The 22,311-nt window shown below is 47.6% G+C and overlaps 1 protein-coding gene across 1 annotated transcript; it reads left to right on the forward strand.

The window, feature by feature from the left end:
• The first annotated feature begins 1,445 nt into the window (after positions 1 to 1,445).
• Positions 1,446 to 20,292, forward strand: LOC307191776 (GTPase IMAP family member 8-like). Its single transcript, XM_079931968.1, has 7 exons — positions 1,446 to 2,120; positions 6,328 to 6,376; positions 7,296 to 8,226; positions 10,066 to 10,103; positions 13,282 to 13,351; positions 18,758 to 18,924; positions 19,262 to 20,292. The coding sequence occupies exons 2-7, from the start codon at positions 6,334 to 6,336 to the stop codon at positions 20,146 to 20,148; spliced, it is 2,136 nt and encodes a 711-aa protein (XP_079788094.1). The 5' UTR covers positions 1,446 to 2,120; positions 6,328 to 6,333; the 3' UTR covers positions 20,149 to 20,292.
• The last annotated feature ends 2,019 nt before the right edge of the window (positions 20,293 to 22,311 follow it).

Here is a 22,311-nt window from a genome sequence, read left to right on the forward strand (position 1 = left end):
AAATGTGATAAGTAATAGGCAAATCCAATGAAGTTGTGGGATACAAAATCATATACAAAAATCAGTTGCATTTCTAAACACTAATAATGATTTATGAGAAAAAGAAATTAAGAAAATAATCCCATTTACAGTAGCATCAGAAAGAATAAAACACCTAGGAATAAATTTAAGAAAGGAGGTCAAAGACCTGCACATGAAAATTATAAGACATTGATAAAAGAAATTAAAAGACACAAATAAATGAAAATGTATTCCATGCTCATGGATTGAAAGAATTAATATTGTTAAAATACTACCCAAAAGCATCTACAGATTCAATGCAGTTCCTATCAAAATTCCAACGGTGTTTTTCAGAAACAGAAAAAACAATCCTAAAATTTGTAAGGAAGCACAAAATATTTCAAATAGCCAAAGCGGTCAGAGAATGACAAATACTGTATGATATCACTTTTTTATGTGGAATTTTTAAAAGCCAAATTCATAGAAATTGAGAGTAGAATGGTGATTACCAGGGGCTGGGAAATGGGAGAAATGGGGAGATGTTGGTCAAAGAGTACAAACTTCCACGTAGAAGATGAGTAGGTCTGGGGATCCAAGGCACAGCACAGTGATTACAGTGTAATTCTGTATTATCTACTTGAGAATTGCTAAGAGAGTAGATCTTACATGTTCTCACCACCAAAAAGAAATGGTAATTATGTGTCATGATGCAGGTGTTAGCTAATGTTATGGCAGTAATCTTTCTGAAATATAAAAGTGTATCAAATCAACACATCATGCACTTTAAACACATACATTGTTATATGTCAATTATACCTCAATAAAGCTGGAGGGTATGGGCAGGGGGCAGAGTGGGGGGGTGACCAGGTGGAGTTCAGTGGGAGTTGGGTTCTTCACTAAAGAGCTGGCAGGAATGGGTGAACATCACACCCCAGCCCATTAGCTTCAGATGAAGTTAATCCCCTCACTATATCCGTGGAAAGTCAGCTCCAGAAGGTTGAAGTGAGTTAGGCAAGATCACACGGTTTGTTAATAATCTAACCAGGTCCAGGGCATGTGTCACCAAAATACTTCTCTCCACACAATGATTGGCTATTTTACTCACCTTCTCATGACCCTCCTAAGAGGAGAAACAGTCACTTGAGTTGGAGGTACTAACAGAGATGGCTAGGTTAAGCCCCGTATAAAAATTTTCTGTCTTCTGCCGGCTGTCCTATTTTTAATACCTGGAAAAGCCCTCCTTTTCTTTCAGAATGAAGAGACTTTGCGTGTGATGTTCCTAGCAGGTAGGACCACTTTGGTGGCATTGTCCACTCTGAGGTTCACTCAGAGATTCCTCTCAAATTCCTGTCTTGGGGAAGGAAGGCCATTTTATTTTGTTTTTTAAAAATGCCTGAGGGTTTCCCTGGTGGCGCAGTTGTTGGGAGTCCGCCTGCCGATGCAGGGGGCGCGGGTTCGTGCCCCGGTCCGGGAGGATCCCGCGTGCCGCGGAGCGGCTGGGCCCGTGGGCCGTGGCCGCTGGGCCTGCGCGTCTGGAGCCTGTGCTCCACAGCGGGAGAGGCCACAGCAGTGAGGGGCCCGCGTACCGCAAAAAAAAAAAAAATGCCTGAAAAGCAAAAGACAACTGGAGATAAGATTGCTGGTCAAAGGTCAGAAACAAAACGAGTCCTCAGAAACCTAAAGTGCTCTTCCCCGCTGAGGTTATAGACCCTGCCAGGGACAAGATGCTGGTGTCACAGGAACCTCTGGAAAACAGTACCATAGCCCAAAGCAGCGGGTGGGATTCGCAATGACAACATTGCACACCCACCACCTCACTGGCCAATGTTTCTGTCTCTTTAAGTCATCACCACTGGGCCCCCCCTCCCTGAGCTTCCTGAACTCTGAGGTCTGAGAGGCACAGAGACTTCCTCCATGTGTGGAGAGGAAACCGCCCACTGCACCCACAGTCCAAGGGCAGTCGGTAGGTCAGGAGCTTCTGGGAGCCAGCGTTAGAGCCTGTCGCCAATCCTGCAGGAACGGTGAGCCCAAGGGAAAAGGAACCAGCCCGGAGCAGGACCTGTGGGGAACAGGAAGAGCTCTGCCTGTGTGAAGCTGGCTGAGTGAGCAGCTGCGTTCTAGTAAGTATGTGAAAGGGGGGCAGGATCTAGAAACGGTAACTTCATGTGCCTCTACGTTTGTAAGGTTGTTCTGAGTGTCAAACACAGTAAGTTCAGAAGAACAGGTAATCTTCTCGAGCTCTGCAGCGCACATGCTCTTCTTTGGGACTAAATTCTCTCTCCTTCCCTACTCCCTTAGTCCTTCTGCTGGAACTACCGCAGAAGGCAATGAACACTCCCCAAATGCATGTGCAGCAAATGCAAAAGATATTCCTGGGGACTTATAAGGGAAGCTAACCTCAGAACAAGTTACAAAGTGAAAATTCTGTATATATCTGAGCTGAACCCTCCTAAAACCTCCACTCTCCTTAGCGCTATCCACAATAGTGCAAGAGACAGCTAAGGTTGTGAACTTGGTCCTCAACCCTTGCCCTACATGATCACTTGAACATCTGCTCCCCACCCCAAACTGGGCTCTGTGCGCTGCTCTGGTGTCAATTAAGGGAGTTTGTTGATTTCTAGACACAAAATAACGAATCACATTATGTGATTTAGCCCTGGGGTAAACTTTACAGAAGCTTTGGGGGGGTGGGGTGATGGGGGTGGGGTGATGGGGGTGGGGTGGGTAACGGAGTGGGGGGGGCAGCGGCAGGAGCGTTACTGCAGAGACACCCACAGCTTTGGCTTGAGCTCTAGGCAAACCTACCATCTGAGTCCTTTGGCCAGAGACAGGTTACTCAGCCAACCTCTCCCTTTGCTTTTGCGTCGTTGTTGGTGCCAATAGGGGGAGAACACAGTTACCTGTAGGAACCAGGTGGGTGACCTGAAGAGGTAGAATTTGAAACGGACGTTGAAGCACAGACAGGACTCAGGCAGAAATGTGCGGTGGGATGAATGGTCCACAAGGTGGGTTGGAAAAGGCCCTGAAATCTGCTGTTTGTGGAGGGGCTGACTGGGGAGGGGATTAGGTGGGAATGAGGCTGGAGTAGACTGAGGAGAGACTGTGCTGTCGTGTTCAGGCGCTCGTGTGATCAGGCAAACTTGACCACAGAACGTTTAATTGTATTAAATAATGTTGGAGTGGGTATTCTACTTCAAAAAGCCTCAGGTTTGAGGCAAGAACATAAAGAGCTGGAGGGGAGCATCCCAGTCTCTCCAGCACACAGATTATATTTAGACTTATTTATTTACTTACTTTTTACTGAAGTATAATTGGCGTACAATATTATATTACTTTCGGGTATACAACATAGTGATTCTGCATTTTTATACTTATGCTCCATATAAAGTTAATATAAAATATTAATTAACTATATTGCCTGTGCTGTGCATTACATTGGTGTATCTTAGTTATTTTATACCCAGTAGTTTGTACCTCTTAATCCCCTTCCCCATCTTGCCCCTTCCCCCACCCCTCTCCCCAATGGTAAACACTAGTTTATTCTCTGTGTTTGTGAGTCTATTTCTGTTTTGTCATATTCCTCTGTTTGCTTTATTTTAAATTCCACATATAAGTGGAAACATACAGCATTTGTCTTTCTCTGTCTGACTTACTTCACTAAGCATAATCCCCTACAGGTCCATCTATGTTGTTGCAGATGGAAAGATTTCATTCTTTTTTATCTTTTTCATTCTTTTTTTATGAGTAATATTCCATTATATCTACCTGTCTGTATATATATGACACCTTCTTCATTCATCTGTTAATGGGCACTTAGGTTGCTTCCATATCTTGGTTATTATCAATAATGCTGCTATGAATATCGGGGTGCGCACATCTTTTTGAATTCGTGTTTTCATTTTCTTTGGATATATACCCAGGAATGAATTGCTGGATGATATGGTAGTTCTATTTTTAATTTTTTGAGGAACCTTCATACTGTTTTCCACCGTGGCTGTACCAATTGACATTCCTGCTATCAGTGTACTAGGGTCCCCTTTCTCTACATCCTCGTCAACAACACCAGTTGTTTCTTGTTTTCGGATGACACCATTCTGACAGGGGTGCTCCGTGCTTCCTGTACCTGATATCTGTTTCCCTTTTCGGGTTAGGAAAGTTTTCAATTACAATTTCACCAAATACATTTTCTACCCCTTTCTCGCTCTTTTTCTGGGACCTCTATCATGTGAATGTTAGCACACTTGACCTTTTCCCAGAGGTCCCATAAACTCTCCTCATTTTTTTAAATGTGTTTTTGTTTTTGCTGTACTGATTGGATGATTTCCACTAGTCTGTCTTCTGTGTTCTCCTACATCGCCTAATCTGCTCTTAATTCCTTCTAGCGAATTTTTCATTTCAGTTATCGTATTCTTCAGCTCTGACTGGTTTTTGCATTTTCTAATTCTCTGCCGAGGTTCCCACTGTGTTCATCTGTTGTTTACCCAAGTTCAGTTAGCATTTTTATTACTATTGCTTTGGACTCTTTGGCAGGTAAATTATTATCTCTGTTTCATTAGGGGTTTTTTCCTGGGGTTTTATCTTGTTCTTTCCTTTAAAACATATCCCTTTGTTTTCTCATGTTGTTTGACTTTCTCTGTGTGTCTCTATGAAATTAGGTGAAACGGTTACCTGTCCAGGTCTCAAAGGCATGTCCTTGTGGGTAGCAACCCTTTGCAGTGTGCCTGTCACCAGTGGCTTTGGTGGGAGAGCTGGACGTGAAGTGAGCGGGGACCGCTTCTTCTCCCACAGTGTGCTGGCGGCCACCACCTTGGTGGGAAGCAAGGCTGGAGGCAGAGGGCTAGAGGCAGAGCCAGGTGCCAGCCAGGGCTTCTCCTCGGCTCAGGGCTAGTTGTTAGCCTATTGTGGGAGGAGTCAAGGACCAAGGGGCTGGGCAGGAGTCCTAAGGGAGTTGGGCTTCCCCCAGATGTGATGACAGTCTTCACCTTGGCTGGGGGTGTGGCCAGGGCCTGCGAGCCTGAGGCTGCTCTTCTGAGCTGCCTCTGCTTTTTCCTCAGTGTGTACCCCTTGGTTAGAGGCAGGATAGAGAGCCAGAGGGGTTGGAGCCACACACCGGAGCTCTCTCTGCTCCTTCCCTGGTGCACACATGCCCACTGGCAATGGCAGCCTCGGCCTTTGTGGGGGGCAGTGCTGGAGCAGTAGGGGCTGGAATGGGAGCCTGGAGAGGGCTGGGAGGTGCTCTGGGGCAGTCCCGGCAGGCTGGCCAGAGCACCAGGCAGTCTTCAATGTACTGCCTCTGCACTGGGACTGAGAGCAAGCATGCTTGTGCTCTTCAAGACCAGAGTGTCAGGTTCTTACAGCCCTCCAGTAAGCCCTACTGATTTTCAAACCAGCTAAGGGGGCTCATCTTCCCAGTGTCAAGCCCAGGCCTGCGGTGCCTAGTAGGTGGCTCAAACCCCCCACTCCGCAGGGAGGATCCCCAAGCCTGGGATAGCCCTTCCACTTCTAGGTCCCCACTAGGGACTCAGGTCCCAACTAGATTGCGTCTCCGCCCCTGTACCAGACTCCACGTGGTCCTTTCTTTACAGCCTTGATTGTGGAAAAGCCATTTTGCTAGTCTTCAGGTCATTCTCAGAGAGAGTTGCTCTATACGTAGCTGTAGCTTGGATGTGTTCATGGGGGCAGGTGAGCTCGGGGTCTCCCTCCTCCACCTTCTGGATCCCACCTCCTAGACATATTAGGACGAGCCAAATTTTGTGGTTTTCTGAGCACAGAGTCAGGAGCTTTCCAGGTCAGCTTGGGAAAAATGTCTGTTTTCTGATTTCCAAAACCAAAATTCCAAGTTTCTTCTTGTTTCCCAGGCCAACAACCCTAAGGTAGGTCTTAAGTCAGTGAGCAAACTTTCTTGTTCTCAGGGTTTGACAAACCCCCCACCCCACCCCCAGCTGCTGAACCTCCAGGGAAAACTTATTTTCTACAACTTACGTCACTGACATAGAATTACCTGGGAAAATGAACATCAAAAGCTTATTCATTGACATAGAGTAAGTGTTGTCATCTCCCCTCTGCTCTGTGCATTTCGAGGCCCTGAAAAGACAGCACAAGCTCACCAGGTGTTCTCATAGTATCGTCCCAACCACAGACCGAGCTCTTCCACTGTCTTCCCTAAATTCTGATGCTCGGAGAGGGCAGGAACTATGACATTTTCACTGTGGTGTCACCAGCATTTGGGGCTTTGCCTGACACATAGTAGGTGGTTTTACCTATGAATGAATAATGAACGAGTGAACGAATGAAAAAATAAATAACTTGTGCTGGGGACACTTTCAGGGAATCATGAGAGGACAGAAAACAGCAAGAGATGAAGAAAACGCCTATGGTAAGAACATGCCTCACAACGCGTGTTTGCCCCCAGGTATGAGCTCTGGGTAGTAAGGGGGATGGGCTAACTCAACACTGGACAGAGAGAAGCCCCAGAGGTTTCTCGATGCTGGGATGAAACAGCAAAGAGCCCTGGGGCTGGCATTTGACCTAGATCTCTGCCCCTGACCTGCTGTGAGATATTGAGTTCTTTGACTAACCTGCACCTCCATCCCTAAGGTAAAATGAATAAACCTCCTCTGATCTCCACAGAAGGGGGTGTAGAGGGAATCCAACTATATACTAGAGGGAACATGACTCACCAGGTAGAAGGTGTTAGGGAACAAGGATGGAGGGTTAACCAGGTATCTTATTAGGCAGCAGGTCTAAGAGAGAGGAGAGGATGAGGAGGGAAAGAGGGAGGGAAGAAGAGATGGTCTCATCTTATCCTCCCAACAGCCCTATGAGGACGGCGCTACATTAATGATCCCATTTGTGCAGGAGAGGTTTAGCACTTAGATTAAGCAGCTTCTCAGTGTTACACTGCTGGCCGGGGGTGGGGCTGTGATTCAGACTGAGGGTGTGGGACAGCAGACAGCCCTCGTGGCCAGGCCCACTGCCCCTCCTGCCTATCTTCAGTAAGAGGGTATCTGGGGAAGTAAGGCAGAGGCCACTGAAGTTGTCCAATAGGGAGCAGCTCTGCACAGTGTGGATGGCAGGTCATGTCACACGAAGTAATGGCCTGTATCATACAGGGATGTCCTCTACAGAAACGTTCACTGGGTGCTGGTGCACCTACAGGTGCATGTGTGACGCCAAAGAGGGAAGAAATAGACGGGTAGAGATCCCCGGAGTTCACAGATCTCCGACCAGGGCACTCGGTAAAGGTTTGGTCCGAAAAGCAGAAGTCGAAGCACTCTGTTCTCCTTTGTTCAAAGGCATCCAGGGGACCCGGGTGCCAGGATATGTGCTTTCAGGTTCGGGAGCTTACAGATCATTGGTGCTCACAGGTTTAGAAGCCCGCGAGTCTGCCCTGCAGGAGCCCAGGCTGCGGCTCCTCCTGGCCGGGAGGTCAGGGACTGGGAAAAGCGCCACGGGAAACAGCATCCTGGGCCAGAAGCGCTTCCTCTCCAGGCTCGGGGCGACGTCGGTGACCCGGACCTGCGCCACGGGCAGCTGCAGGTGGGCCAAGTGGGACGTGGAAATCATTGACACCCCGGACCTCTTCAGCTCCAAAGTCTCCCAGACAGACCCGGGCTGCGCGGAGAGAGGCCGCTGCTACCTGCTCTCGGCGCCGGGGCCCCACGCCCTGCTCCTGGTGACCCAGCTGGGCCGCTTCACGGCCCAGGACCAGCAGGCCTGGAGTGGGGTGAAGGCGCTGTTCGGGGACGGCATCGTGACGCGCACCATCGTGGTCTTCACCCGCGAGGAAGACCTGGCTGGCGGCTCGCTGCAGCATTACGTGCGCGACACCGAGAACCGCGCGCTCAGGGAGCTGGTGGCCGAGTGTGGGGACCGCTTCTGCGCCTTCGACAACCGAGCCGCCGGCGGGAAGCGGGAGGCGCAGGTGATGGCGCTGATGGGGCTGGTGGAGGAGCTGGTGAGGCACCACGGCGGCGCTCCCTACACCAACGACCTGTACAGCCTGGCGCAGGCCCTGGGGGGCGCGGACCCCGCGGAGAGGCTGCGCAGGGTGGCGGAGCGAGTGGCCTTCTGCGAGCAGAGGCGGCGGGAGCGCTGGCCGCTGACCTGGCTGTGGCGGTGGCCCAAGGCGCGGGGGAACTGGCGTAAGCTGGGCGTGTGCACCCTAATGGGCGCCCTGGTCCTGCTCTACCTGCTCTACAGGCACCGGCCAGAGGCCGTGACAGGGTGATATTCAGTCTTGCAGGTAACCTGGCAAGAAAGGAACTGAACACTTGAGTCTGAAGGGGGATTTCAAAGGAATCAGTTTTCAAGAGTTTCATATTTCCTCCAGTAAACAGTTTTAAAATAAAGTTGTGCAATTTTAAAACGTCCTTAAAACGTGTTAGTTAGCTTGATGTTTCGGTCCTCTCTTGAAAAATAGTGGAATGACTGGTGATTTTTAGTAGAAAATGGGTTCATAGCAAAGGGAAAACAGCTATTTTTATTTTGAGCTTGTGTTTGTTTGTTTAGACACTGCCTTCCTCCCTTTGGACTGCTATTTAAAAAAAAAAAACAAAAAAACACAGACTGCATGGCTTAGAAACCACAGACATTTATTTCTCACACTTCTGGAGGCTGGAGGTCCAAAATCACGGTCCGGTTGGAGGGAGAGCCCTCTCTGAGATTGCAGACTGCCAACTTCTGGCTGTGTCCTCACCTTGATGGAAGGGGCACTTTGGCAAGGGCACTAATCCCAATCATGAGGAATCTACCCTCATGACCTAATAACCTCCCGATGACCCCATCTCCTAATACCATCCTCTCCAGATTAGGTTTTCAACATGTAAATGCTGGGGAGGGGGACACAAACATTCAGAGCATAGCCTGCACTCTCTCTTCTTGATGTTTTCTGGTTCTTATGGGTAGATATCTCCCTTCAGTGATCCTTGTAATTTTTTTTTTTTTCGGTACATGGGCCCGTCACTGTTGTGGGCTTTTCCGTTGCGGAGCACAGGCTCCGGATGCGCAGGCGCAGCGGCCATGGCTCACGGGCCCAGCCGCTCCGCGGCATGTGGGATCTTCCCGGACCGGGGCACGAACCCGTGTCCCCTGCATCGGCAGGCAGACTCTCAACCACTGCGCCACCAGGGAAGCCCCTGATCCTTGTAAATTTTTATTATCATCAAGGAAAGAGATGTCACAGTCATACATATTAATGTTTACTTCTGATACATCGGTTTATTTACCAGTACAATGGCTTAGTACCAAGAAGTTAAATGTAACTACACTGAAAATAACACAGTTTCCAACTTTCTAGCATGTATTAGGGTTCATGTCTGTCCAAAATGAAGTAAGATTTGGGGAAAATAACATGCAATGTCTTCAATGTAGTCATCTATCTGGATTTTTAAATAATAATAATAATAATAATAATAAAGCGCCTGTCTCAAAATGGAGAAGAGAGGGGTGGCAGGGTCATCGGCAGAGAGCCACAGAGCACCGGAGGTTAGGTGTGGCTGTACCGTGGGGTTTTTACAGGGGATGGGCCAACCCACATAAGTCTGTGAATGCCAGCCTTCCGTTGTGTAAGCAAACGCTAGGATCTGTTTATTTCCATATTTCTGAATGTGACAGAACACTTTAAAGGAAGTCTTTCTATCAGCCATGTGCTAGTTAGGAGGTGTGGATACAGGAGGAGGCAGATATCCCAATACTACCAGGGCTCAGGGGTGCTAAGGGCCGGGAGGTTGTGCGCAGGCATCCTAGGGCCATCCCAGCTCCACGTGGAGAAGGGGCCTATGCACATGCACTTCGATGCCACCTCGGGTTAAGGGCCTGCAGAGACTCAGGATGACTATGGGCTTAGAGTGGCCTGCAGCTGGGTGGGGGGGGTCCCTGAGGGCCATAGTAGTGGGGCAGGGAGTTGGGCTCTGTGAAGCCTGGCTGGAAAAAAGTCCATGATCAATTCCTGCCTTCAGCGTCGTGCTGGGCCCATGCAGGAACTCTCAGCCATGGAGGCACTCTTTCCACACCCTGAGGGCCCCAGGAAGGGGCCGACGTAGCGGAGACCGCCTGTGTCCGCAGCTTGCCCATCCAGGGCCACGTGCGCATGAGCATGCGTTGTAAGCCAAAGACTTCGCTTACCATGGGGTTGATTGTAACCTGCTTGTTCTTTCATTTTTCGTTTTCTCACGTCAGGGTGTCCACATATGCCCTCCAGTTTCTGTCATTGCTTATTATTTTTGTCTTGTTTGTAAATGGACATGTGATTTTTAAAATAAATATGAGTGTTAGGATTGTAAAATTCTCATGCGGACTGTAGCACATAGAAATGTGTAGGATCAGAGGAAGGCTTGACATCCGTGGGTAAAACACCCTGCTTGGGGCATCACCAGGACCATTGTGAGGGACAGTGGAAAGAGCAGGAGATGTGCAGAGGGCTTGTGTGACAAAGCCGGTCCCCTATGAACTTGCTCCAGGACCTTGGGCACAAGGGGAGTCAGCTTTTCTTGAGATGTATATATTAATATTAATCCTTATAGCTTTCATGTATGATGAAGTAACATGAGTGAAAGCACTTTGTAGGTTAAATTCCATAAGAATATAGTACAGAAACAAAAAGTCTAAGAAGAAACTTCTCATAATAATAATCCTCATAAATAAATCTCATACTCATAAATACATAAATTTCACACTCACGAATACTCCGCATTTATTCTTCATAATAATAACTACTCCACATTATTCTATGTATAGAGTTGGGAGCTAGTGGTAATATAAGGTCGGCATGATTAGTCATCAAATATATTTACAAAGTGCAGTCAAAGTTGTATTTGTTCTCTAAAATATTCCTAGTTTCTAATCCTTAGATTTAGAACTATGCAACATGACTCATAAGTAAATGGAAGACACGATTTTTAGTTTTTAAAATGTAATTTAGGGACTTCCCTGGCGGTCCAGTGGTTAAAACTCCACGCTTCCACTGCAGAGGGCACGGGTTCCATCCCTGGTCGGGAACGAAGCTCCCGCGTGATGCGCGGGCAGCCCAAAAAATTTAAAATATATACAATTTAATGTTACACATGTAATACAAGATAGATCATAAAACAAAATAATATAAGACTGATCATAAAATAGAAAACAGAAGCTGTAGAGAGAACACTATAATATAATAACAATTTATTGCCTTAATATTTTATGATGAAAAATACCTCATGAGGTATGAAGGGTAATTATCATTAACAGCCTTTTATTTGAAGAGGAAAGTAATGTACTGAGAGTCAAGTGATTTTCTAAGGGCAAAACGTGGCAAATCAGAACTGGAACTTACTTTTCCTTATTGTCCTATAGGAAGAGTTTCCTGAACCAGACACAGGGTCAAAATGCTATAACTTCTCAAAAACTGTCTATTTGAGTGAATATATATATATATATATACACATATATATCTTGATTACTTACATGTCCTCTCATTTTTTCCTTTTTTTCCTCACCTTTTCTTTTATCTCTTCAAGAATAAAAATTCGTTGATCGTGTGCTGATGAAGTTTCTTTCATATTTCCATGCCCTGCTGCCTGGATCAACTGTCATTTTATCTAAAGAGGTTCATATTTGACTTACTTCTGAGAGTTGTTTTTGGTCATGATGAGTTTTTCTTTTTTTTTAATTAATTTATTTATATGTTTGGCTGCACTGGGTCTTCGTTGCTGCGCATGGGCTTTCTCTAGCTGCGGTGAGAGGGGGCTACTATTTGTTGCAGTGCGCGGGCTTCTCTATGCAGTGGCTTCTCTTGTTGTGGAGCACGTGCTCTAGGCACGCGGTCTTCAGTAGATGTGGCTCACAGGCTCTAGAGCGCAGGCTCGGTAGTTGTGGCATACAGGCTTAGTTGCTCCTCGGCATGTGGGATCTTCCTGACCCAGGGCTCGAACCCATCTCCCCTGCATCAGCAGGCGGATTCTTAACCACTACGCCACCAGGGAAGCCCCCAAGATGAGTTTGTCAAGCAGAAGATTTCAAACAATGCATTCTCTCTTACGTAGTCTTGTACAATATTCATTATTGTACAATATTCAATTCTTGTACAATATTCAATATTCATCACCTGGCTGGGCAGATGCCACTACGCCTTCCAGAGAATATCCTATGGATTGAACTCCCTAGAAGAGGAATTCCTATAACTCCTTGGGGAAGCCAGAGCTAGACTATGACCCAAGACTCTTTTTTTCTGCCCCGGGAGCCTTCATCTGATAGTGGCAATGTTTGCCTTTTCTTATACAACTGCATTTGCGCTTGCTTATTCCAGCAATAAAATATTTTGAGATTTTTTCTAAATTTGTCTTTTACCTCTTTTTTTTTTTTAAGCAGTTGTCTTCCAAAATGATGTAGTGTTTTGTTTTAATCATTATTTGGGGCCTTCATTATTTTTATACCTTACATTCAATCTCCTTCTCGGCCCAGTTCTTATTTATTTTATATTTCCTTTCACTCTACACCATTAATTTCAGGCACTCCTTTTTACTTTGGAAATAGTGTTAAATCGTGTATATCCCTTGATTTACTACATCTGAAAACACCTAAGATCTATTCTTCCGCATGCTGGCGAAATAGCTCATGGATACGCTGAAGAGAACTGCTTACCACTCCTCAAACATCACACACACCCCCCCAAGAAGAGACACCCAACCCCAAGAAACAAAAGACAAGGGTAGTCACTTTCTGCCTCCCAGCCCTGGGGAGTTTCTGGAAAGGAGGAAGGCTCCATTCTAACCTGTTCCACATCTGGGCTCCAGCTTTGCACGAAGGTAGACAAGTCCTCCTTCCTGAGAAGCCAGTGATTCTTTCCTGTGCCAAAGAAAATAACTAACTTTCTCAGTAGATCTCTTTGTAGGTGCTTTCACAGGGAGACTCAGGTCAGCGTGGTCTGTGTTAGAGTGAGAGGTACTTGGACTCAACAGGAGAGATGAGACGTTGATCTTCCGGGAATGGTGGCCAGAGAGCACGACACGCCCGCGGAGGCAACAGGGGTCTTTAGCAACGGGGGAACTGGGGGGATTGGGGCCCGTGTTCTTCTCTTTCACGCTCCAAACATCACTTCTTTGCACACGTCTTAAAGAGGAAATGGGAGTGGGCGAGGGGCTCGCGGGCTCCGACAGGAAGCATCCCATTAGGGGGGAAGCACGCTCCGAACTCGCTGCTTTCCGGTTTCCGCAGCAGCAGTTTCGCCCCATCCGGAGGGGGTGTCCCCAACTGCGGGGACAGGGGGCGCACTCCGTCAGCCCCATTTTCCTTCTTGCCCTGCAGCCGTGCCCTGGAACCTTCGGCCGCGCGCTCGCGCCGACCCGCCGGCACCCAGCCCGCAGCGCCGCGCCTGGTAAGGGGAACCCGGCGGGGGTCCCAGCGTCCTGGGTGGAGGCCAGGGAGGGCGGGCGCGTCCTGGAGGCCACGGCTGAGTCAGGGCTACTGATTTCTCGTGGGATCTGACACCGGTTACCATACTTCTGGGCTCTCCCATCAGTGAAACGGGGCGCCGATGGTGAGCGTTATGGGCAACCGCGGATTCCTAGCGGGAGGGAAGCGGCTTCGGGAACCTCTCACCCCGCGTTCACGGCCCACAGCTTTCCACAGCGTGGAGGTCTTTTCCGTCTAGTTGCCTACTTCTTAGCTCTTCTGACTTTCATAAGCTTCACGGGGTTTCATAAAGCTTCACTAAGATTCTCAACCCATTTGACAGATGAGTAAACTGAAACTCACCAGGTGCCCGAACTAGGTGGGGCGGACGTCTCAGTTTTAGCTCTTCACTTCCCCGCACCAGCCCCGCCCCATCCCTGAGAAGCACCACGCCCCCTGAGGCCTGGGTACCGGGAGTCTATTCCTAGGGGTCCACAGGACAAGTTCGGGGTCATTATGTTCCCGCCCTCATTGAGCCACGTGCTCCAAACGGAACCTCTCAGTGAACATTGTTCATTGATCTTCTGAAAACCAGCCCATTCTCCCCCAAATACCCACACTTTTCCTACGACACGATGTCGAACTCGACCGTATGGCAGACAGATTCCAGTGTGTACAGGAACCAACCCTTTGCTAAAGCTCCTGTGAGAGCCGCGTTATGAAATCATAACGCTAAACTCTGACACAAGTGATACCAGGAAACAGCGGGAGGGGGCAGGTGGGCGAAGGAGGATATGAATCAGGCAGACAGAAAATATTTTTATCTTTCCTAAAACAGCATGAGAGAGCCTGCTTTCCAATGGTTTGATAAAGTAAGGTGCCGTCAAGATAAAATCAGGCTCGTGTAGTGTACAAGTCAGGAGGCACCTTATATGCTCACTGGCTCCAACCTCCTACCTAAGCTACATCCTCCTGCTGCTCCTGTCAGATACTCATAATCTCTGCCCGCATGCTGCCCGCGACTCTCTCACGATTCCTGATCCCGCCTGGGGGAAGATTAAAAGGGTTTTCCTTGTGGAGAAGAAATCTGCCTCCACTCGCGATTCTCCCTCTTCTGTCTACGATGTGATTGACACGTGTCACGTTCCTTCGAGTTTAGGATGTTTCCCGATCTTTTCCTAGGCTGATTCTGTCCTTTTAATATTCTATGACTCATTTTAGCATCTCCATCAATATCCTTTCTGACTAGCCTCTGCACACTTTATTATTTGTTAATATCTCTCCAAAATAATCTACTCCTCGGTGGGACGTGTCTCCCCCGGCAGCCTGACCCACTCAGAAGACGGTTCAGGAGGACCGTGCGCGCCTCTGCTAATGTAACCTGAACTTTGACTGGCTTTTGTGAGGCCACAGAGCTCCATTTGGGTCACACTGATCATCAAGTCATGGGAAAACACCAGATTGCTTTAAACTGAAATACTTCCATTCCGAGCAACTTCTGGCCCTGCGATTTTACCTTTGAATAATCTTTTTTTTTTTTTTTTTGAAAACGTGCACTCAAGATTTTGCAATACAGTTCCCTTTGTTAGTTTTAGGGTAAGCTTCCAGCCTGTCTGCCTCAGTTTATGTCCTGACCATGGATGGCAGCATGGTATGTGGTGTTCCAAGAGGTTCATTGACTGTATAATCTCTTCTCCATCCTGATAAATCTAGAAGAATACACAGGCAAAATGAGCCATGTTTTGGTCTTAGCTCCATGGAAGTTGTGTGATCGTGGGCAGGTCAGTTGAGGCTCAGTTTCCTAATATTTTAATAGAAATTTTAATACCTATCTTGATCACATCATAGGGAATTTAGGAGAACGATTCAAAGAACGGACATGAAAGAAACTTGAAAATTACAAACGGCTGCACAGAGGATTATTACCATGGTAAAGTTCATCATCAACATTGTCACCACTGTCGTCATCGTCTTTACCACATCGATATATTGATTCCAATATATAGCAACTGCCGTCTGAAGTAGAAAAGATGTCAGAGGATTTGAGCAGTTTTAGCAAAAGCTGGAGTGTTATTGACCAGAGGCCAGGACAGCGTGTGGGAGAATGTGGTGAGGAAAATGCTCTTCTCTGGGCTTAAGGAAAGGAAAGTGGTGCAGAAGGAGAAGGAAAGGAAGGAAGGAAGTTGCCTTAATAAATTCTGAGCATGTGCCAAGGGCTGGTTTCCCTAATGAGGGCCATTTCTAGTCTTCCCTCCTGAGTGAACAGAAGCATGTGAAAGAGGCAGAAATAACAGAATCGACCTGTATAGCAAGTAAACTATGAAAACCGTTTTGAATTCAATGTTAATCAATAAAATGCACCTTTAAACCAATTAAGACATCCTAAGATACGCCCATCAGGGTGACCAAAAAATTAAAAATCTAATATCACCAAGCGTAGGTGAAGATTGGGGGGATTCTCACCCATGGCTGCTGCCAGCATGACTTAGCACAAGCTTCTTGGAGTCGTATTTGGCAGTATCTTGTCAGGTGGAAACTACATATCCCAGAGCAATCGTCCACGTGCACAAGGAGGCGTGTAGGGGGACTCTTCTGCAGTGTGGTTTGTAGTAGCAAGCACGTATCTTGGCACACCAAGTGTTTGTTAATAAAATTGAGTTGGATAAAATGCTACATAAATAATGTCACTGACATAAAAGATTAAAATGCCAAAAAGTACCATATATTACCTATACATACATGTGTATCTCAGAATATTGGTTGCCTCTGAAGGGAAGAGGGAGAATGAGACGGGTTGGGGGGAGTCAAAAAATAAATAAATGGAACTATATGTGTAATGTTTTAACTTTTTCAGTCAAACCAAACAGCAGCAGTGAAAATGCCAAAATACTTAGATCTGTTCACTGCAAGTAGTGGGCATTTGTTTCATTACTCTGTGTATTTCTCCCCTTAAAATGTTTGCTTCAGAACTGCATAATCTTTAAAACTGAATAAATAAAATACAGTCTCGGAGATCATCTCAATTATAGTGGCACATTGCATGCTTGCCTTTTCTAATGCTCACCTTTTCTAGCACCAAGAAGAACGACACAATATTATGTCTCATCTGAATGAAACATTTATCCCCATAGTGTTGCCAATTTCTGGGTATATCTACTGGAAAAAATTTTAAGTGGTTATTGGGAGACCCACAAGGGAAGACATGTGGTTTAAAACTGAGCAGGAAATGAATTTACCTTGAATTTGTCCTGAATGTTGACTCTGTCCCTCAGTCATGGCACCAGCTTCTCTCCACCAGCTGCTCAGAGGGGAGGGAGGGTGGTGGCCGTGCTCCTCCGTCTTCTACCTCGTCCTCTCATGTCCGTCCTCCCAGGAGCCCTGGATCCCCAATTCCACACTCCCATTGGAAGGTACATTGTACTTTCCTCTTTGCCACTGGGATATCCATCTGGTACAAAGAGTTTCTGGGGCTGGAAATGGCCAGTACTTCAAACAAGCCAATGTCATTTACAGCAAGGCAATTTTTATTCTCTAGTCTAGCAAGTTTGCTTACTTTGATTCCAATAATAATAGTAATAATAAAACAATAAACAAAATCCTGCTTCTCATTCCACAGAAGAAGACTTTCTTTATTTCATGCCTTTTCAGGTAGAGGGGAGATAATCAACTGACTTGTTTTCAAACATTTCATGCTTTCCTATAGGATGAGGAAAAAGCAGGAGTTCATTGTGTTAATATAACCTAGAATCACCTGGCTTGCTTAAAGTTATATATGGATATTTGAAAGTAAAATATAAGTTAGAAAATTAGCGATGGAAACGGCTCATCTAAGGATAATTATTCTTGGCTGTCTGAATTGGAGGTGTTCTCAGGCCTTACCAAGTCCCATATGGACACCTGCTTTTTATTCCTTTCCTTTTTTTATTCCAGAAGAAAATGGAAGGGCTTCAGAGGAGCAGATACGGGACTATGGCTGAAGGTAAGAAAGCCTCCAAATTCTCAAGAGCTCTAGGCATCAGGGAAGAGTCACTGTTTTCTCTCCTCCTTTCCCTCACCTCAAACACAGTGACAGAAAAGAAACCCAGTTGTTTTCCACTGCAGAAGAAAAGGCAGCTACCATGTTCTTATCTTCCCCACCATCATCACAGCACACACACCCGAGTGTGAAGCTCTCCCCTGTGCTGTGATGTATGGGAAATGAGGAAATGAAACTTCAAGTCAGAGGTCAGGGGACTTGAAAACGAATTGTGAAAATGATATCCTTCCCTGCCTGCACTCAACTGAAAAGAGGAAAACTTCCCCATAAAGATTTAGTAAATGGTGTTTGCTAAAAAAAAAAATCCAGGATACTTAAGAAAGGGAAGAACCAACACAGGGTAAAAGGAATAACAATAACAGATTTTAGGAGACTAAAATGAACTTAATTCATCTGAGCTCCTAAGAACTCCAGAAATCCTCGGATTCTCACTCTCTTCATCCCTTGAAGATTTTAGCTCTTGATGCAGGGTCACCCTCGACAACACCACTTTTGTTCTAATTTCCTGTCATTCTATCAGCCAAATTGACGATCTTTCCAACGCATGTGTTTCTTACACATGATGGTCTTATCATTTCTTCCTCAGCCACCGATCCAGGGTCATCTGTCAGACTGTTGCGGTCTCACACACACCTGCGAACTTCCCTCGGAGAGGAATCAGAACCAAGACAGAACACCAATATCCAGTGCAAATCCAAAGTAGATTAGTGATAGGCGTTTATTACGCACAAAAGCGCAAACCGATCGGGGCCTCACCAAAAGCAGGGTGAGACCCCGAGTCTTGTACGGGTGTGGTGTTTATATCCCAGGGTAACAGGATGTTCGTTCTAATTTTGAACTATTGGGTCGGCCATCCGGAACCCAGCGTCTTCCTGTTCACATTATGCTGGCAAGAAAAGCTCAATTTCACAGCAGCCAAGTCAGGCGGTTAGCAATAAAAGCAGTTACGGTGCAAACAGTTTTAAACCAAAACATTCCATCATTAATTCCAAGTATTACAATCGAAACTGTATGTTCTGGGACAGCGTGTCCCGTCACAAGACTCCGTCCTTGACTTTAACGACAAGCCTTCTGTAGGCTCACGTCCAAACATCCAACTCCCCACCCAAAAAGAGGAAACCCGGGGACATTCAGCTGGTCCTCGGTGGTAGGTCACTGGAGCTCTGACATCTGAGACTTCCTTTACCCCGAAGGTTCAGATGAATGTGATTGGCAGCCTGTGTACCTGGGAATTAATTGGTGGGGGAAAGAGAGGTGATCATAGTTTCTCACTGATGACTTCTCATCCTCCACCTCTTTCTAATCTCACGTTTATTTAGCATGAAACTGGGCTAAGCACGATCCCTGGAAAAGCTCAGGGACCAGCTTTCTGAAAGCTGTGTTTTCCCTGGTCCTGACGAAGTCCCTGGAGCATCCTTCACAGTGTAGCGGTTCTTACTCCTGGCTATGCGTCCAAGTTCGGGCTCCCAGTGTGGGCTTCCTGCCATTCAAGAGTCGCCTCAAGTTGTCTGCAAACATTTGTATGTATTTAAATATCACTGTTTGGCAGGGAGAGAGGTCCATAGCTTTCATGAGATACCATGAAAGGTCCGTGACCTAAAAATCTTAAGAATCACTAACTTTACCAACAAGGACCTACTGTATAGCACAGGGTACTCTGCTCAATATTCCGAAATAACCTAAATGAGAAAAGAGTTTGAAAAAGAATAGATACACGTATATGTATAGAGTAATCATTTTGCTGCACACCTGAAGCTAACACAACATTGTTAATAAACTAAACTCCAAGATAAAATAAAAAATTTTTTAAATCACTGACTTAGTAAAACACGAAAAACTCTTTTTTTTTTTTTATAGGCGGGATAGAAAATAAGCTGTTTGCAACCTCGTCCTCATTGAGGATCATCCTGGTGGGCAAAGCAGGCAGTGGGAAGAGCGCCACCGGGAACAGCGTCCTCTGCCAGCCAGTGTTTGAGTCCAGGCTGGCGGCCCACTCGGTGACCAGGAAGTGTCAGGGCGCACCGGGCACGTGGGATGGGAGGAGCGTCCTGGTGGTGGACACGCCCCCCATGTTTGAGGCAAGGGCCCAGGACCAAGAGGCGTACGAGAACATCGGGGACTGCTACCTGCTCTCGGCCCCGGGGCCTCACGTGCTGCTGCTGGTGACCCAGCTGGGGCGCTTCACAGAGCAGGACGTGGTGGCCGTGACCAGGGTGAAGGAGGTCTTTGGGGCGAGAGCCCTGAGACACACGGTCATCCTCTTCACCCACAAGGAGGACTTGGGGGACGGATCCTTGCATGACTACGTAGCAAACACAGACAACGTCAGGCTGAGGGCCCTGGTCCGGGAGTGCGGGCACAGGTACTGCGCCTTCAGCAACCGGGCCTCCGGGGACGAGCAGAGGAAGCAGCTGGCCGAGCTGATGGCCGTGGTCGAGGGGCTGGAGAGGGAGCTCCAGGGCGCCTACCTCAGCAACGACCTCTTCTTTGATGCACAGCGGCTCCAGCAGGGCGGGGGCGACCCCCATGGAGAAGGTCACGTGCGCTACCTGGCCAAGGTGCGGTCGCATATTGCAAAGCAAAAGCAAGACCTGAGAGAGGCCCAGAGAAACGGCGCCTTCAAGGCGCTCCTGCGAGTCAAACACTGGATCGTTTCTCACATCGGAATATTTGCTGTTTTTGTTATAAGCTTTTTGAGTTTGCTTGCCATTTTAATTAGCTTGTGTAGCACTCGCAAATGCTGAGCATTTTCAGATGATACCTGCCATCAGCTTCCATTTTTTCAGAGTCAGTATCTTTGTCTATGTTGATAAGGAACTTTATTTGCTTTTCGTGTAGTTTCACTTTCAATTTCCCTTCCTTGCACCAGACACACCATCCATTTTCTTCAGTTGCTTTTTAGGTAAATAAAATCCAAAGGAAAATTCCCTTTTTGTTTTGTTAAAAATGGTGAAAGCAAATAATAAACTAACTGGATACAGTCGTGAAATATTAGGGAGCTTGCAGGAAGGAAAGTGAGTGGACTGTCACGCTGTGTGAGTATCTCACCTCTGTGACCTACTTTTTACAGCCTTGCTGTTGAGGAGAGAAACATGTCATATTAAAAGCTGGTAGTGGAATTCCTTATTGTATTCAGAAACGTACTCTGACTTCCTTGTGGGATGTGGAAAAAAAAATAAAAAGGCACCCCCCCCCCCCCGCAAGAGAGAAAGATGAGGACATTTCGGTGGCGGGCGGGGGTGGTCTCTGGGACCTGAAGAGGCTGAGGGAGAAAGGGGGAGGGGCCTGGGGGTGAGGAGAAGAGGAATGGGGTCTGTGCAGAGTCAGTGCCTGGGGAATTAAGGAACTGGAATTTGTTAGAGCGGGGCTTGGCAAGGGCCAGACTGTAAGGGTAGTATTTCAGGCTTAGCCGACTATCTGGTCTCCATTGCAGCCACTCAACGGTTCCCTTGCAGCGCAAAAGCCGCGGTGGACAAGATGCAGGTGCCAGGCGAGGCTGCATCCCCATACGACTTTATGAAATTTGAATTTCATGTACTTTTCATATGTGAAACGTTTTGCTTCTTTTGATTTCTTCACCCTTCAATACGTGTAAAAGCCCTTTTTTAGCTCACAGGTTATGCAAAACGGGCGGCAGCCCGCGGTTAGCCGACCCCCGTCTTAGGAAGTTTTCCATCATGGGTTGAGCTCTGATGTAGTGGAACATCTTGAACCCCAAAGTCAGCACAATCGTGTGTGATACCTGCAGAAATTTGGGGAAAGGGTGGCGTTGCCCATTTCAATGGTAACAAAGAGAAGAGGGCAGACATTGGCGTGAAATCCGAGCGGAAGTCACGAAGTCAGTGGAAACAGGAAATCCGAAGAGGAGGGCCCTGTGCGGCCCCTCTGAGCTGCTCCTTTGGGATAGCCGCCGCCCCCAGCCCCTGCTTCGTACCCTGTAGGGGAGACCCGCAGTCGTCCCAGGCAGCCTGTGACTGGATGGGCAAGTGATGAATACGCTAGAATCTCAGGAACTTGACTGTGATGCCCAAGCGTCATTCTGCAAACCTCCAATGGTTCTAAGGTGCGTGTTGGTCTCTACAGCGCTACCCCATAACTGATTCCAATCTTGTGCAAGGAGTGCTATGTCTGAGCTCCACAAACTCTTGAAACCCCAAGGAACTCTTGCGTTCTCAGACCAAGGACCCACTCCTCAATGCAGTGTTTCCAAACGGTCCGACCTAACTCGGTCTCTCCCTTCCTTGTCTTCATTCAGTCCCGCTCCACCAACACCCTTGTGAGCACTGAGTGTCGGGCTCTATGCTCAGCGCGGTAGGGGGATAAAGGCATATAAAAATGCGTATGAGAGAAATGCGTCAGCCAGAAGGAGGGGGCGGGCTCAGAGGGGGGTGGGGGTGGGGTTGGGGGGTGGGCAGAGGCAACCTAGCCAGGGCTGGGCTTCTAGGAATGTGCCGGCCCCTCCCTCCCGGGACTCACTCAGGAGGAGGGAGCCCACGCTCAACGAGGGGAATGAGAATCCTGGTAGGAGGGATGCAGGGAGGCACCTGGCTGGGCGGGGCCCTGGGCGTCACCCCCAGGGTTCAAGGGCTACCTCCCCGAGGCTTTTAAGCAAATTAGGAATTTTAGGAAGACCATGCTGCAGCAATGTGGCCATTGGACTAAATAAGTGTAAGCCTGAGAACAAAGGATACCATTCAGAAGAAAAGGATTCCATCTTGGCCATCAGAGTCTGCGCCCTAACACGAGGCGTGTTAGGAGAGGAGAGAACGCGGAGGGGCGACACCGACGGGGTGGAACTGACACAGTGTGGGCACTAGCAGCAAGGTCGGGAGGGAGCCAGGTTTCCGTCTTGCCTGCCTGTGACTGTGGCTCCCTGCACTGTCCCGGACCCTCAGAGGGAGAGTGGG

This window comes from Stenella coeruleoalba, assembly GCF_951394435.1.
Source record: "Stenella coeruleoalba genome assembly, chromosome: 9".
In the NCBI taxonomy this organism is placed as follows: Eukaryota; Metazoa; Chordata; class Mammalia; order Artiodactyla; family Delphinidae; genus Stenella; species Stenella coeruleoalba.

What these genes read in the sequence shown, in the direction of transcription:
- LOC307191776 (XM_079931968.1), top strand. Translation starts at nt 6,334, where the DNA reads ATGAGAGGACAGAAAACAGCAAGAGATGAAGAAAACGCCTATG. An exon ending in CGTGCGCATGAGCATGCGTT is followed by an intron (nt 10,104 to 13,281) that starts GTAAGCCAAAGA and finishes CTTGCCCTGCAG; the next exon opens with CCGTGCCCTGGAACCTTCGG. An exon ending in CAAGTTGTCTGCAAACATTT is followed by an intron (nt 18,925 to 19,261) that starts GTATGTATTTAA and finishes TTTTTTTTATAG; the next exon opens with GCGGGATAGAAAATAAGCTG.